This window comes from Mauremys mutica, chromosome 9 (assembly GCF_020497125.1).
Source record: "Mauremys mutica isolate MM-2020 ecotype Southern chromosome 9, ASM2049712v1, whole genome shotgun sequence".
Classification (NCBI taxonomy): Eukaryota; Metazoa; Chordata; order Testudines; family Geoemydidae; genus Mauremys; species Mauremys mutica.
The window spans coordinates 14,921,532-14,938,744 of record NC_059080.1 but is presented as its reverse complement, the minus strand read 5'-3'; the positions used below and the strand labels follow the sequence as shown (position 1 = coordinate 14,938,744).

The 17,213-nt window shown below is 38.8% G+C and overlaps 1 protein-coding gene across 8 annotated transcripts in view; it reads left to right on the top strand.

The window, feature by feature from the left end:
* Positions 1 to 17,213, top strand: part of TENM1 (teneurin transmembrane protein 1) — a 517,028-nt gene that overhangs the window by 356,484 nt on the left and 143,331 nt on the right. For 6 of the 8 annotated variants that reach the window (XM_045030000.1, XM_045029999.1, XM_045029998.1 and 3 more), the window contains 3 exons: positions 11,535 to 11,720; positions 12,970 to 12,993; positions 17,053 to 17,199. In XM_045030000.1, coding sequence (XP_044885935.1) covers positions 11,535 to 11,720; positions 12,970 to 12,993; positions 17,053 to 17,199 — 357 coding nt within the window. The remainder of the gene's footprint in view (positions 1 to 11,534; positions 11,721 to 12,969; positions 12,994 to 17,052; positions 17,200 to 17,213) is intronic. The other 2 variants (XM_045030001.1, XM_045029997.1) reach the window with 1 other exon arrangement.

The following is a 17,213-nucleotide window of genomic DNA, read 5'->3' as shown; positions in this document are numbered from 1 at the left end:
CTGTCTATCAGAAGGTTAAATGATGCAAGCTCCATGCACGTTTCTCCTGCATATTGCTTTATATGGCTTGTTGATTACTTAGCTAATCCCAGGGGTGACAATGCAAAAGAAGAATTCCTGGCTCTAGTCCACAATAAAGATTTTTGCTTAAAAGTGTAGACCTAGTAATTCTTTAAAAAATGCAAACTAAAATAAGTGAAATATTACAGTAATTGAAAATACATTTTACTGGAGATGGATCAAAGATTCCATGTACATTATCCTATTGTGCAACATACATTAATGCATGCCCTAGTCCCATGGCTTTGAAATCTTGGCTATTTAAATGAACAGATCATCATGGTATAAAGCAGAAGTTCCCACACTGTGGTCCAAAGATCACATTGTGATGGTCTTCAGAAAGCTGTCAGTCCACACAGTGCTTGGCTCATCCTTGTTTCCAGCTATTTCTACAGGCACTCAGCCTCTTGATTGCAGCAACTACTGCTAAGAGGAAACAGAGAGGAGAGACAAGCTTCCTTTAGGTATCATGTGGTTGGTCAGCATGTCCAGGAGAGAAAGAAATTCAACAAAACAATGGCTGCAGAGAAGAGTATCAGGAAGTAGGGGGGCTGAGAAGAATGGAGTGGGTGGCGGAGAAGGGAGAGAGAGAGGAACCAAGCGGGACACAGTGATTCACTTTTCAAAATCTGCAAAATACTTATCTCACAGACAACAGTTAAATACTTTCCTAAAGTTGTTTTTTCCATGTAAACAATTGTTCTAGCAGCTAAAGGAATGTTGTGTGATTGCAAAAGGGATGGTGACATGTGAGAGTTACTGCATTTCTTGCTATGAAAAGTACAAAAAACTAAGAAGTAGTAAACTGCTGTGAATGGGTGCTGTTGTCAGAAGAATGGTACAGTGTTGTGTGCAAGGAGAGTGGGGTGCAAGTTTTTTAATCAGGTGAGAGACTGATGGAGCTTTGTACCTAGTCATAAGCTATGGCTGTTTCAGGAGTGTGTTCACATATACTGTATGTATTTGCTGAGATACAAATAATACGTGTCATGAGCTCATGGGGTTGCTATCTTGTTAAAGCAAAGTGTAGTTCTTCCCTGAAAAATGACTCTAACATAGCAATGTGGATACCCTGGACATCATCTCTTTGTTTCCATATTAAATTAGCTCAGTTTACAAGTAAAACAAGATACTTTTTTTTTTAACTGCCAGTCTAGATCCCTCAATTTAGGCTCTGAAAGTTAGCCTGGGTATGTCTACTAAGCCCAGGTCTGTGGGACCCAGGCTTGTGGACTCAGTGTTTCCAAGCCTGTGCTTGAGTGTCCACTCTACATTGCAAACCTGAGTTTACAATTCCTGAACCCATCTCACAGTGTGTTAATACGTCTATGCTGCACTACACAGATCACCTGGCATGGGTCTGCAGCATCAGTTGCATCCTTGCTGCAAAATGACAGGGCTTGCACCTGAGTCATGGCAGAATTTGGGCTCTGATGAACCCCCCAACAGGATCCTAGAACCCACGTCCTGAGTACTTGCTGGCCTGACTCAGACTGATTTTTTGGGTTTTTCCTGGGCCAGAGTCCAGGCTTAGAGTGCAGTGTAGACATACCCACTGTGTCCTTTACTTCTCAGCATCATCTCCCGTCCAAACTTAGCCATCAGTTGCACGTATGCAGGCCTGGGGCTGCCTTTGGGTTTGCACAGTTGCATTTGAATTGATGTTAGTAAATAATTCTCTCGATTATGTATGATAAGGAATAGTGCCCTCCCTCTCAGCAGTGTTGGCTTCGCAGGGGTAGCAGGAGTAAACAGCAGTAGAAATGTATTTTTGTTACTACCGTCAGATAAATCTCTGAAGGTTGCACTCAGAGAGCACATCTACTGGGTCAGTTAAATGTTTACATAGTCATTTTTCTTAGTAGGCCATATTCTAAGGTTAATTGAGTGAATTGTAGCTGTTGTCTACTATGTATAAACAGTACTTTAAAATCGTGTTTCTTCTTAATTTAGTATTAAGGATAGAAATGATTAAATAGTTCATTGGGAATCATGTAGTCTCTGAATTTAGCCTTTTTCAGTAATAATAATAATCATCATCATCATCATCATTAATAATTTTCCTATTCTCAAATTATCCATGAACCATTTTGGGCTTAACTGCGGAAAATTCCTGATCCAGTCCTGTTCCCAGAAATGGCCGTTCTCAGGGTTTAAAGAAGCAGTTAAGCCCATCTCTATCAACTTTACCAAATTTACGTAACGGATAAGCTCTTTACCTATTTTCCCAATTAACAGCTTGGTCAACTTCCAAGGCCTCCTTGGACACATTTCTCTCTAACTTTACTATCTATAATGTCTTTCACTGATTCCCATTTGCATTTCATGGTACGGACACTGACAACTCAGTGGTTTCACTTTTTTCCCCAACCTTCATGTCTACCTGGCTTCTGGCTTCAATCTTGCATCTGTGGGCCTCATGCCTCAGGAACCTTGTATTGCATTTTCTTTCTACCAGTGAATTCCTCCATGCGGCCTTGTCTTCCTGTTTCTATAACAGTTCTTCTATCCCACTCATTACTGGCTCAAATTCACTTTTTTTGCACTGCTCCCTCGCTAGTACGCTGATTGAACAAGCCATACATAGAAGATTATATGCACTAAAAGAAATTTCCTCCTGTTGTTCCCAGATTATTGGGAAGCAGTTTACAGAGCTTGTTAGCCAGAGCATGAATCTCTAGTGATCACTCTGTAGCTGCTCTGCTTACAGCATGTAAGGTTGAAACAAAGTAATTGAGATAACTATGAAAAAGGACAGTATTTGACAAGGAAACCTCACATACATTTACTTGAGAAGCCCAGTATAAAACAGTTAGTCTGGACAAAGAACTATGGGGTTCCCCCCTGACCCCTGTGTCAGTGTAATCTTCACTGCTATTAGATTACACTTCTGTTCATTTATTAAAACATTTCCCACAAGTCTTATCTGACCTGTCAACATGTATCATCTCTAGATCTAAAAAAGAAGAAAGAGATAAATTCTGCTGTTAAAACCCCTTGTGAGTCAGACACACCATAATTGTATTTCTGTTTTACACCAATATCATGGCTTAGTAAACAAAGCTATACCCAATGGTGAATGTGTTAATCCTTCTCAGTGGTATCAATTTCCAGAGCTTTGGTTCCATGAAATGAAATATCTATTGGTATGTTTACCATTGCCAGTCTGGATTCATAAGGTTGCATTGATTAGATTTTTGAACTGTAAAAAATCAATACAGGTTGGGTTTTTTTGTATACAAATTGGATTTGGATCAGGAAGAAAATATTCCACAGATGAGAAATAAAACTGGACAGAAAAACGTGATTAAAAACATCAAATTGTGGGGGGGAATTCCTCTAACTATTGTATCAGTCTCTGCTGACTTCTTTGTCTGTCCAGTGATTATTTTCTTACACAAATTGTCAAGAAAATTAAGGCTCCAAGTTTGCAAAAGGTATTTTCCAAATTAATCTAGCATTATGAGTAATTGTATTAAAATTTTAAAAATCCACTTACATGCAGATATTTTATAAGGTGAGCAGACTATACCCTATAATACCCTAGCTGGTGAGATTGTTGATGGCAGCATTCCTACTGGAAATCAGGAAAGCTGTTTTTTGAGTACTTAATGCATCATAAATGTATCCATTGAGATGGGGTAGGGTTATTTCCAGAAAGCAATACAGTTCCTCCAGTGGTGGGGAGGCATTATTATCAGTTACGTACAAAAAGATACAGCATCTTTAGTTCCAATGGTTTTTTTTATTTTATGTGGTTTGGGCTGTGGCACTATGATGGGGTAGTCTGCCTACCTTCATGATAGTGGTGCCTAGTGGTCAGCCCACCCCATCATGTGGAGTGGCCCATTAAGATTGTGAAAGGTGTGATACGGATATAGATACACACACACACACACACACACACACACACACACACACACACAAAGATCTAGGAGATACTGATAAAGAGAAAGTGTCCCAGGAATAAGTAGTGCTTGGGAGGAAATCTCGTCCCTGTGTCTTTGAGGGCTTGGGACCAGGAGCCTTGCAGAGAAGGTGGAGCAATGCTCCCCTCTTACCCAACCAATTGGAGATAAACTGGGGAATGAGGCCAGCATAAATGCTCCCCCTCCCTTATAGCAGGGCAGACACCAGCAGGAGAACACTGGTCTGCTGAACCCTCTGAGGGCTAATTGGGGGGGAAGAAGCCAGCTGAGGGAGAAGTGGGCTAAAATCCTGCAGCTGGCTAATTTAAAACTAGGATTGGTAGAATTAGATTTTTTTTAAAAAATAATTTTGAGGGATAATATTGATGTTTTACTTTTCAGCATTTTTTTATTTGTATCAATAGAAATGTTCACAGTTGTAGGAAATTTATGAGGAGCTCAGACAATGGGAGGCAGACAATACTTATTTAATGGCCGTAGACGTTGAGATTCAAAAAGTTAAAATTGTATAACCGTTAAACACAAATTGCCAATATCACATGTCAAAGTATATAGAGTAAATGTCCTTAAATCAAACTTTAATAAGTTCTCTAGCAGCATTTTTCTTACTTTGCCTATCTATAAATTTCAATTAGTATCGATGGAAATATTTTGTCATGGTTTGTGTGCATGTGGTGAAATTAATGTATACCAAATCCTTCCAAACCTACTTACAACCCAGCTCCAAGAAGGAGAGCTGGGGACTCCTGGCTTAATAAGAGACAGAGGGACTGGCTAATTTATAGCCCAGCTTCAAGGAGGAGAGCTGAGGACACCTGTTTTGAAAGAGGTGACTAGGAGTCTTCTGTGCACCCAGATTCGAGTGATCTAGGGCAACTAACCAAAGTGAGTTACACTAGATATAAGCAGTTAATAAATCAGACCTCATGAAAGGGTACATGTCTTGAACCAATTTAGTCTGAATTGACTGAAAGAACCTGAGGAGTCCCTGACTGCAATATACCTACAAAGCCATGACCTGCTGCAAGGGGACAGGCTGGATGGTAACGCCTCATGGCAGGTACAAACGTAAGAAATGTAACTTGGAAGTCTGAGAAATGATACGTCACAAATATTTTCTCTGAATTAAGCTTAAAAGTGAAGAGCTAACAGTTAAATTTAAAGTGAAACTGATTGTTTGGGGTAGTGTTGGCTCTTCCATATGGGCAGGATAGGTGGTCATGTTGTGCTGATGGGCTATATTGTACTGAATAAGTATCTGGATAATGGTTTTCAGTGCGTGTAACCCAAACACAGCATACTTTGATGTTGAGACCTTGATTTTTTGCCAGCCTTACCTCACTGAGGAGTATCCCACTCCATGCGACTGCTCATCGAGTAAGGCATTCCTTAACATGAGCAATGGCATAACAATCATCTGTATTCACTAGATACAATTAAAAGTGGAAGCATCCAACATTTTGCAGTTTCCAGTAAATCCACCATTAATCACAGTTGCAGGAATTGTTTTGGGGACAAATCTAACAGACAACACAGAAGAGAGAGAGAAAACTGGGTATCAGTCAGGTTCTTTGATTCCCATTCCTCTTCTTCTTGGCCAACCATTCAGGCTGTTGCTCACATGAGTGTTAACAGTCTAATTAGAGTCTAGGGTCTACTTATACCCATTTGTCCTTCAGCGGCAATGCTGGACTATTATATATTATATCTTTAGTTCATAAAACATTTCACATACAGGGCTAGCTCCTCAGCTCATGTTAAATCAGCACAGCTGCAATGAAGACAATGATCCAAAAGAGAACCTGGCCTAACAACAGTTCAAGTCTAATCTTTCATCCCATGGTAAACACCTTAGCAATAAGCAATATTTTAAAGCCTGTGGGGCCATGGGAGAATAAGAAAAATTAAAATCAGACCAAATAATTAGAAGAAATCAAGAAAACAGAAAGGAAATGATGGGGGAGAAAGAGAGAGAAGGTCCATAAAAATGTTGGATGGTTTGTGAAGTATAAAAGGAAGTCCATGTGTTTCCATCACAACCCTAACTGATACAACAATTCCAGCAAAAGCCTCAGTGTAAACATAGTTATACCAGCAAAAAGTCCTTTTGCCAATATAACTGATTTCATTTGGGGAACTGGAACCTTTTCTAGTGTAGACAATGCCTCCATTTGGTGTCATTCAGAAATAGCTCCATTACTTTTGAAACTTGCAATTTAAATTTTTGAACTTTTGTGGGAGAAAAAATTATATTAATAAAATCAGTTGCTGAAAAATGAAAGATAGAACAGAGTTGTCTCCAGGACACAGCAGGCAGGTAATTTAAAAAGCTCAGGAATATTGTTGAAATTATTATGCAAGCTTATTAAATGCAATGTATATTTAAATTGAAAAAAAACTTTCTTTATTAGGCCTAGATAGGTGAATTTTCATAGCCTCCAGCAGTTAAGCATATTGGGTAAAAGTCGGGTTAGATTAATTTCTAATCTTTATGGAAATCCATTTTTAATAAATGGATTTCCAAGTTATGAATATGACACTTAGGGGTTTAGAATATCTGTAGCACAAGGTTCATCATTTAAATATGTGGGGAAAGTAAAATGAAAGTGTTTTTTATTTTAAGATTATTTGAAAACTTCTGTTGACATATATTTTTATATTTTAACATAATATTCTAGTGACATTATTCCTGAAGTGTGTTGAACTAACATAGAAATCTCATCATTAGAAACTATAAAATATTTAGCTTTAATTTTCTTTTTCCTATTATGCAATTAGAAACTTCTTATAAAACACAGTTAAGAGAACTCATTGTTGACTTAGATAATTAAAATAAAGAATATGAAGTGAATTTTTAATGCTTTTTAGATTAGCCCCAGAATGATCAACATATTTGTCTCCTTTTCAAGAATATCTACCAATAATGCTTCAGACTGTATATGATGTCTTCTAACAAAATTAATGAACATTCAGAATTAAGAACATGTCAGTAAAGATTCCTAACTGCTTCGGTTGAACATGGTTTTTTAGACGTCACTTGCTCATTAGTTGGTGGAAAGCTAATGAGCTATATGTGATATACATAAGACTGTATCTCATAAAAGCCTGTAAGCAGGGGTCAGTTTGAGCCAGAGGCACTCATCAGCTGAGGCAAGCGAGGCACAACTTAACCAAGAATTCCCAACAGCTACAAAATACATTTTGCCTATTCTATGTTATTTAATTGCTGAATAGATACAGATTTGAGGACAAACTGTGATTGGATTTAAATGTCACAGCTCTTTCTCTCCAGTAGCGAAATGCAGTGTAAGAAAGTTCGAAGAATGTAGTGCTTGATGCATGAGGCTCAAATCTTGATATAGTCAAGAAGCTGTCTTGCTACCGTGGCAATTTACCATGCCCAGGAGTCACTTTATAAGGGTAGTACTGTGGTAACCAGTGCTTGGTGAGGCCATGGAAGGATTATAGAAGTTAAGTCTGGGCTGCAGAGGGTGGGAATGGGGCCTGCACCTTCTGGGCCCCTCCCCTGGGTGTGGACCCTGTGCATGTGGACAATGAACCACCACCGAGCCCTGGGAGCACCTTGTGCTCTGTCACCTCTGGGTAGCAAAGGGAGTAGCAGCTCCTGTTCCCACATCTGCCTGTTGCTTATCACTAGAAATAAGCTAACCTTTTAATAACTACTAAAATATACACTGTGTGGGAGTGGAAATAACTCTTTTGTGATCTGTGCCTCACCTGTCAAAAAAAGTCATGAACTGTCACTGGTTTGAGCCAGTTCCCAGCACTCTTCCAACACTTTGCTAGAAGTCCTGTCAGTTTCTGCAGAACCTAAGGTTTTATTTAATAACAAAATGAAGTCCCTAGCCCTTATGGTTGCAAAGATCTTGTTTCAGTTGTAAGCTGGTGCAGTGCATGTAAAAACCCAGGGCCAGATCCTCAGTTGGTGTAATTGTAGTGGCTCACTTAACTTCAGTGGAGATCAGAAAATGTACACCACCTGAGGATCTGGTCTGTTAGCTCTCCAGCCGAATGGCAATCCCCCACACACCTGCACAGTTATAGAAAGTCCAAATACAGCTGAACCATTTCTCTTCTGTGCAGTAAGGCAAGCCATGCAGAAGAGCATCACACAGAGAAGATTTAGAGATGTGACAAGGAGGTGCAGGAAATTTCATTTGTGGATCCATTATAAAGTGACAAGCCTAAACTCTTCAGTGTAGAGAAGGAGCTTCACAAATATAGTGTGTTACCCTATAGGTGGTGTAAGTGATTGACAATGGAATATAATACACAAAGCCTCAGGCCCAACAGTATTCACTTTTTGAATCCAAAGAGGATTTTTTTAAATTATAATAGTTTATTATGCATTTTAAGGAGCAATGGAGTGGAAGGAAATGCAATTTTTTCCTACTTCTTCCCCTTCCCTACTGCTTTACCTCTCTGGTTGGCTTCTTCTCATTTCAATTTATAATCGTGTCTTCATGGAGCCATAGTAGCTGACACTTGCCTATCAGGCTCAGTCAAATCCAGGATATTTTGCATGGCTGCTCTGGTTCCTGGAGCACTGCTTATCTGGGGTGGTTCTGAGTCCTTAAAGCATCTGTATCTTCTCCGCTTTGCAGCCTTATTATCAGAGAAATGTTGAAGTTCACCATTCGCTTTCAAAGGAAAACAGTGTCCATCCTCCAGCGCAGTCACTGCCTCATTAGTTCATGGCAGGAATTGTTCTCAAATTTTCCTTTGACTCCTGAAGGTACATGAAGCGATCGCTGTTCTAGAACTGTTGTTCTTTTGATTGAGCAAAGTGAGGCCCTACACTCAATTTGATGACGTTTCTCTGTCTCAGTGCAATGCAATACCTTTTGAACTCTTCATCTGATCTGTTCTAAACTGTCAGGAAATATTCTAGGCATCAGTGACCAGAACCCCATTGAATTTGGTTAAAATCTGAAAACTTGAAACGGATATGGGGGACACATGTTGCCACTGGCATCTGATTAGGGGCACGAGGATTAGAGGAGAGTGAGGGGGCACACAGAACCCCTGGCATGGGGGGCAGAATGTGGGTTCCTGGAATGGAGGGAAGTGGACAATGGGCGTACTCAGAGCTGCTGGTATGGGAGAAGAGGGAAACAGAGCACACAGAGACTGGAATTGTTATACTAGTTATTTCACAGCATGTGGAATGAAGAACATGACTTAATATTTTTGAAGTTTTTCGTAAGTATGTGTTTTTGTTTCCATTTTCAGCCTGCTCTACTCTATTCATCCAAGCCAGTAAAAGGCTGTCATTTTAATTGGTGATCTAGATTTAGATTGGCAATATTGAGATAAAGCAATAACAATCTCCTGGGCCATCTAGTCCACGTCTCTTACTCATAAGGCTGATTTTACTCACTGCAATTTGTTACATGAAATTAGACTAGGGCAAACTATTTTTGCCATATTTCTAGTCTACTTGAACAGTGTGGATTCTCCAACCCTGTTGCATCCGATATGCTGACAATGGCTGGAGGTGATGTAGGAGTCACCACACTGTCACTATATTATCAGACCATCCCAATACACCTGGCTGATACTTCTGTGCCTGGCTAAGTTAACATGTGAAAAGCAGCAACAGTGCAGGATTTGGGCCTATCTAATTACAGATATCCTCATCTGGTGTAAACAAACCTGAGCCAGATCCTCGACTGGTATAAATGAGCATATTTCTGTTGAAGTCAATGGAGCTATGCTAATTTATACCAGCTGAGAAACTGACCTGTACTCCCAGGCTAAGTGGATGGGTGTAATTTGCTGTGATGGAAGAATTTACCCAAAATAGTAAATTTTGTGGACATAACACTTTTTGGGAGACAACTGAAGGGTCTGTTGAATAAAATTGTCCTTCTTTAGGTAAGCAAAGGAGAAATGCTGAACTTTATCCAGATTTAATTTATATAAGTGTTGTGCATTGCAACATGCTAAAGGCACTCAGTAATACTAAATTATTTCAATAAAACTTTAAAGTCGGTCTGTATTTTTTCATGCTCCCTTGCAATATATTCCCCAAGGCAATATGTTTGTATTTTAGCATAATTGTCATTTTTGTAGCCTATAAGCTTAATATATATTTTATCTACATAGAATGTTTTTAAAAGGTATTGCTGAATAAAACTGCTCATGACCCTGAAACATTAAAAATGACATTCCTGTGCATATCCTGTAAATCACACAGCTGTCAACATCTGTAATGTTGCATGGTGCATGGTTTGGTTTTCATTACTTTTTTATTCCTGTTGAAAGATTGAAATTGATAAGGAATTTAAATATGTACTTTTAAAAAAAAATTATATAGAGTGTCACTTTTTGCCATTACAGATATTCAAGGGGGAGTGTTTATATATAATAGTTCAGAGTAAGAAATTATCATTCTTTAAAACCTGTCAGGGGAAAATCTTTCCACCATTTGGTATCTTTTTAAATCACCTTTTAAATCAGAACTGACATGGTTATTTTGGCTTATACTTACCGTGCTATCAACTAGCTTCTGGGAAGGAGGAGGAAACATTCCTCCGGCAGGTTAATTGCAGAATAACAAGCAAATTCTGTCTGCTGACACTAATTATTTTAAATAAATTTAAACTACATTGAGCCCTCTTATAATGAAACCATTCTTTTCATAGAACAACTTCACTCTACGCAGAGGTAGAATTGCAATTGGCATGTTGTGATTTATTAAAACAATTCAGGACTTTTTAATTCTCCTTCACTATGAATGGAGTTTCACTAGGGCCCCATCCATGCAGAAAAATGTACTGTGAATAGAAATGACTTGCAAGAACTGATCTTGTCACCATGGAATAGTTTTATAGTTTGACCAGCCAGCCATTGATGGGCAAGAGTAAAGCTTTTTAAACACAAACCTTGAAAACCATTGCTGAATTTGAGACATATTCCTGTGATGAGGGGCCTATATGTGGTAATATTGTATTTTTCAAGGGCTGTGGGTTGCTTGCTGTTTAATATAGGTTATTTTCTTTCTGTGTATTAGCTCGTTGGCTTTTATTGCCATAAGTGAAGGCCACTACCATCATTACAAACTGATTAATATCCCTGTAATCACTTTGCTGTAATAGATTAGTCACACTTTGTCTTTTAACTCAATCCACCTGGACCCTGTACTTTGAGAACTGCTTAAATAAAAATGGTGTCCTAGATTTCTGAAAACATCTATCAGAATCAGGGATGGATGTGTGATACATTGGCTTAGAGCCTGATCCAAAATGCACCCAAGTAAATGAAAGTCTTATTGGTTTCAGTGGGCTTTGGATCAAGGCCCTATGGCATGCAATTAGTGGCTGGCCCTAACAAATATAAGGCTTGCTACTTACCTGCTGCTAAAGAAGGAGTTGTTCATATGGTTGCAGCCTGTATTTCATGATAAAAGTCCTGCATTCAATCACTCTTGCTGACAGGTATCTATATGCCTTATCAATGCATAGTCCATAACAAAACATGAAATTACCATCTAAAAGTATGTATTCTTTGAATCCCATATAGAATTATGCACTATGGACTGTGGTAGCCATGGTGTTTGTTCAAGAGGAATATGCCAATGTGAAGAAGGCTGGGTAGGACCAAGCTGTGAGGAACGTACGTGCCACTCTCACTGTGCCGAACATGGCCAGTGCAAAGATGGGAAGTGTGAGTGCAGCCCCGGATGGGAAGGGGATCATTGCACCATTGGTAAGACTTTTACATTGTTGTTGGTTTTTTTTTTAAAAGCTGACTAGCTAATAGGAAGATCTGCTGCTGCCATCGACTTGAAGAGCTCTTGGAAAAATTAGAAAGCCAAATTCAGGCCTGGAGTACAGAGATGCCGCTCCACTGACTTTGATGGACTGGCACACACTTACACCAGATCCGTATTTGTCACACAGCGTGTGGTCAGTGCAGCTTTTGCTGTACATGCAGCAATACTGATGTAATAGTTGGAAATATCAAATCAAAGATATATATATAGATAGGTTACATTCTAATGCACATCTGAACTACATTCCTATAGCTACTGAGAATCATAAAAAAATACTTAAAAATTATTAATAGAAGTTGTGAGGGGATGAAACTAGCAGGCAGCTTAAATAATTCTAAATCTGTTGCCTTCATATCAGAGCATTTAAATATTTTGCTTGTCACAAGAGATGGTTTTATAGCAGCCGACTACCACAATATTGTTAATAAGTTTAAGCTTATGAATCTTTTCAGAAGTCATTACTCAACTGTACAAATGTTAATTGTTATATTTTAATAAAATGTGACACATTTTTACAAAGCTTAATAGTGTTTCTTGCCAAAATGTCATTACTATTTTCCCAGAGCATTCTTATTCTTAAACATTTTAATTGCATGTAAGAGACCAGGATACCTAATTTTGAGAGGTAGGTAGTCCAGACTTTCATGCTTTGCAAATACAGTGCTTATCTTTTTTCTTTTCTGTATTATGAAAATTTGGCTCTTCCTCATTTAATTAAATGGCAAAATTATATAGCAAATGATTCAATTACCTTATAATACCTGCTTATGGGGAGTAAAATTGATAAAAAATAAAGAGAAATTTCTTTATTGTTAGTAAAAATTATTTTGTTCAAGAGATTTGGTTTTGTTTTTAAAAGGAAGATAACTAAGCAATGACTGAATTAAGCAGAAGGCTCAGCTTGCATTACACATGGTAGCGCCCATAATATTAAAAAACAATAACTGAAGAACACACGCGTAGCTGCAATTATTGTTTATTGCTATATGAGTCCTTTCTGACATCCTGGATAACAAAATCAGCTATTTGTTTTATTCAAAGTGGTAGGAAAAGACCTGATTGCAATAAGAGAGAGACACTTTATCTTAACTGAAGTATGGTAAACTATTAGCAAATGATTTCTTTGTTTTCATTCTGGTGTAGAAATTCAATCTATCACAGTTTTGTTTTTTCTTTTTTAAGCTCACTACTTAGATGCTGTACGAGGTAAGCTTTTCATATCAGCATTGCAAAGGAATAATGAAAGTAAACAAAAGTGTTGGGAATGGGGGTATTTGTGTGACCTGTTCCCTTTGAACCTCCCACTTCCTCTACTGTTAAGATACAATATTTATCCAGGATAGATCAAATGGATGACTGGATAGGTAGGTATATATTTACAGAGAAGTGTAGTTTGTCTAACAAAATATCAGTACATTCTGCATTCTTAGCTCTTTATATTGTCCCAATATTTCATCAGAAGCAGAGGTGTCTAAAGTAAGCATGACTGGAATGTTGCTTTCGCATTTGGTTACCAATTTCCATATATATGTAATATGCTGCGTGAGACGAGTCAGATTTCTGCTCATGGTTTCCATTCACGGAGCGATGACAGCACTGAGGACTCGGTATTACCGGAATAATTTGTGTCAATCCTTCCTTCTATTAGAACAACATTTCCATATTTTTATCATCTGCAGCTAGAGAGTAGATTTCATTTGTAAAGGAAATATGCTTCTCTAAGACTTTGGAGGTGGGGGAGAAATGTACAACAATGCATGTTTTAAAACATGGCATTGTACAGTACTGTGTGAGGTTTTGAGTTATCAGAGGGATTTATAAATATTTGCTCTACCCCACACCGAGGTTGGTTGCTGCTTTGAGCAATTTGTGTGTTTGCCCTTTGGCAGAAAACGCTATCTAGGCTAGAGATGAAATCCTTTATTAAACCATTCCAGACCCAAAGAGCTAAATTCTGTGTTGATTTGCACCCTGTGCATGTCCTTTGACATGAATTTGCTCTGCAGGGCCTATGGCTTGTTTCTGGCCCTACATATCTGTCTTTCATGGTTTGGAAGCAATCTCTCAGTCCTAGCCACACTGTTGTGTAAGAAATCACACTGTCCCCTGGGAAGAAGGCTCTCAGCAGAGATATCAGACGAAGCAGGATTCCTAAAAGGATTGGGCACTTATTTATGTATTTATTATTTTTATCTCTTCAGAATTAAATAATAAGAAATGTTCATACAAAAAGCCCTAGGTTACCTCAGAATTATAAAGGACATTCATAAAGGACAACCACCCCAGGCAAAATATAATCATTAGATATACCAATAATTAATTAACTCAGCTGGCCAATAAATCAAAACAGGAAAACAGCCCCTTTAATCTCCACGGGAACATACCCAACTTTCCAAAAAAAAAAAAAAAAAAAACTATGAAATGAATGGCTTTGAAAGTGTACTGGAAGATTGTCAAGATCAAGCTATTTCAGACCAACGAGGAACAAGTTCTAGAATCCCAGGGCCCTTACAGACAGCACCTTACCAGCAGACCCTCTCTATTTTATAATGAGGGGGGAATGTAGCTCAAGCATTCCTGCTGATGGCAACTATGGCAGCATGTCAGGGGGGAGGTGATTCTTCAGGTAGGCAGAGGCTAGGAATTTAAAGACATTGTAAGTTGTAAGTAACAATTTAAACTCTACCAGGAGACCAGTAGGCAGCTGATGCAGATCTTGGAGCCATGGTGTGACGTATAATTTATGTGGATAACAAGAACTATCCAGAGCTATAACAGTAAGGATTAAAAAGGCAAAACACAAGGATCCTGGAAAGAAACAACACTCTGACTTTTGGGAGTTAGAAAAAAATGTTCTCTGTGTGCAGGCTGTTCTGTAATGCACCTTTCTCTGACGCACATGATACTGGCCACTCTGAGCCAGAATACTGGACTAGATGGACCACTACAGAAGTTGGTCCAATAAAAGGTATTACCTCATCCATTTTGTGTCTCTAGATGGACCACTGGTATTTAGGCTCTGTCTCTTTGGCTGGCAGTTCCAAACACCTTTTGCAATATCTCCTTTAGTGGCTGCCAGAAACCCCTGCAGACTGAGTCTTCCTTTACTCTTGGAATCAAATCTTTTCCTTTTGATAGTGCAGAAGTGTCAACATGCACTTTCAGATATAGAGAGGCATTGAATTCCTGTGAGTCCATTCTGGCAAAGAGAAAACATTCATTATAAAGGGATGACACTTGTAGTGTTAAATTGATTGCTAAGCTCTATCCATTGTCCTTTGGCTCCCTGTGTGGTAAGGTAAAGAGCTGACAAAAATCTGTACTGGCACCAAACTATACAAGCAGATGGACATAAGTGGGCACATCCAAGAGATTATCTATCTGTCATACTGAGCAAGGAACCTAGTTGAAAATGCCGAAATTACTGTTAATTCAGAGTTTACAAACCCTGGGGATGATGCAATTGATCCATTTTTAGATCTAGTTTCATAATTTACAGAAAGAAACCAAAACATTTCATACAGCCACCAAAGGGCAAGTGTTTGTCTTATTTGAACTGGATACAGAGTTGTAAGGAAGTGGGAGAGGGCATTACAATAAAAAAAACCCTGTGACAGGTTGGATCACAGAACCCCCCATTGGGCGCTGCCACCCGATGTGCCAAGACTACCTCTGCCCCTGCTTTCCCTGCCAGCTTGGGAACCCAGCACCCTGTCTTGCTGAGCCTGACACTCTCGTCTGATCCAACAAAGACCCAGGGTCTGAATTACTTGACCCAAAAGCTGCAGGTTTACCTGAAAGCAGCTAACAGAAGTGTTCTTGTCTTTAACACCCAGATGTCTAAACCCAGATAAATCTGTTTTACCCTGTATAAAGCTTATGCAGGGTAAACTCATAAATTGTTCACCCTCTATAACACTGATAGAGAGAGATGAACAGTTGTTTGCTCCCCCAGCTATTAATACATATTCTGAGTTATTTAATAAGTAAAAAGTGATTTTATTAAATACAGAAAGTAGGATTTAAGTGGTTCCAAGTAGTAACAGATAGAACAAAGTAAGTCACCAAGCAAAATAAAATAAAATGCGCAAATCTATGTCTAATCAAACTGAATACAGATAATCTCACCCTTATTGATGCTTCAGTAAGTTTTTTCCTCAGACTGGACACCTTCCAGGCCTGGGCACAATTCTTTCCCCTGGTACAGCTCTTGTTCCAGCTCAGGTGGGAGCTAGGGGATTCTTCATGATGGCTCCTCTCCTCCCTTTGTTCTCTTCCACCCCTTTATATCTCTTTTGCATAAGGCGGGAATCCTTTGTCCCTCTCTGGGTTCCCACCCCCTCCTTCTCAATGGAAAGACACCAGGTTAAAGATGGATTCCAGTTCAGGTGACATGATCACATGTCACTGCAAGACTTCATTGCCCACTTGCCAGCACACACGTATACAGGAAGACTTACAGGTAAAACAGAGCCATCTGCAGACAATTATCCTGGTTAATGGGAATCATCAAGATTCCTAACCACCATTAATGGCCCACACTTTGCATAATTACAATAGGCCCTCAGAATTATATTTCGTATTTCTAGTTTCAGATACAAGAGTGGTACATTTATACAAATAGGATGATCACACTCAGATTATAAACTTTGTAATGATAACTGACAAGAGACCTTTTGCATGAAGCATATTCCAGTTACATTATATTCACTCATTAGCGTATTTTTATAAAACCATATAGACTGCTACATAACACCCTCCATTTTCCTTCCCTAGGAAAATACTTCAGAATGAATCAGAACAGGCTTCCCTAGCCCTGCTCGGTTTGTGTGGGTTTCCACACCTACAGTATCTGCTGCTTCCAGATTCCCTCACCAAAAATTATTTGCCTACATTTTGTAAACTCATCTTTTGTGTCAAAGTTTCATATAGAAACTCTGTCATGAGCACAATTGATACTAGGTATGAAAACCAAGATAGAAAGAAGTTGTTTGTATGTGCAAAGCAGATAGATAGACTTCTGATTACTCAATTTGTGTGTGCACCCACATCTGAGTTTTTGTGTCCACCAGATTTTAGGCACCAAAAAATAAGCCTTTTTAACTTAGGCATGCTTTTCTAGGCAAGCAGAGTTGAATATTTGTCCAAGAATGTGACTGGAGTCCAAAGTAGACCAAATGATATAATTTGACAGTAGCAAATATTATTATGTAATTTTAAAGAAACTCCTGCATGAAGCCTTGTTCTTTACATTTTCTTCTCTAGATGGCTGCCCGGGACTGTGTTATGGAAATGGGAGATGCACTCTTGATCAGAATGGATGGCACTGCGTGTGTCAGGTGGGATGGAGTGGCACAGGATGTAACGTTGTCATGGAAATGGTGTGTGGGGATAATATGGATAATGATGGAGGTACTGTACATGCT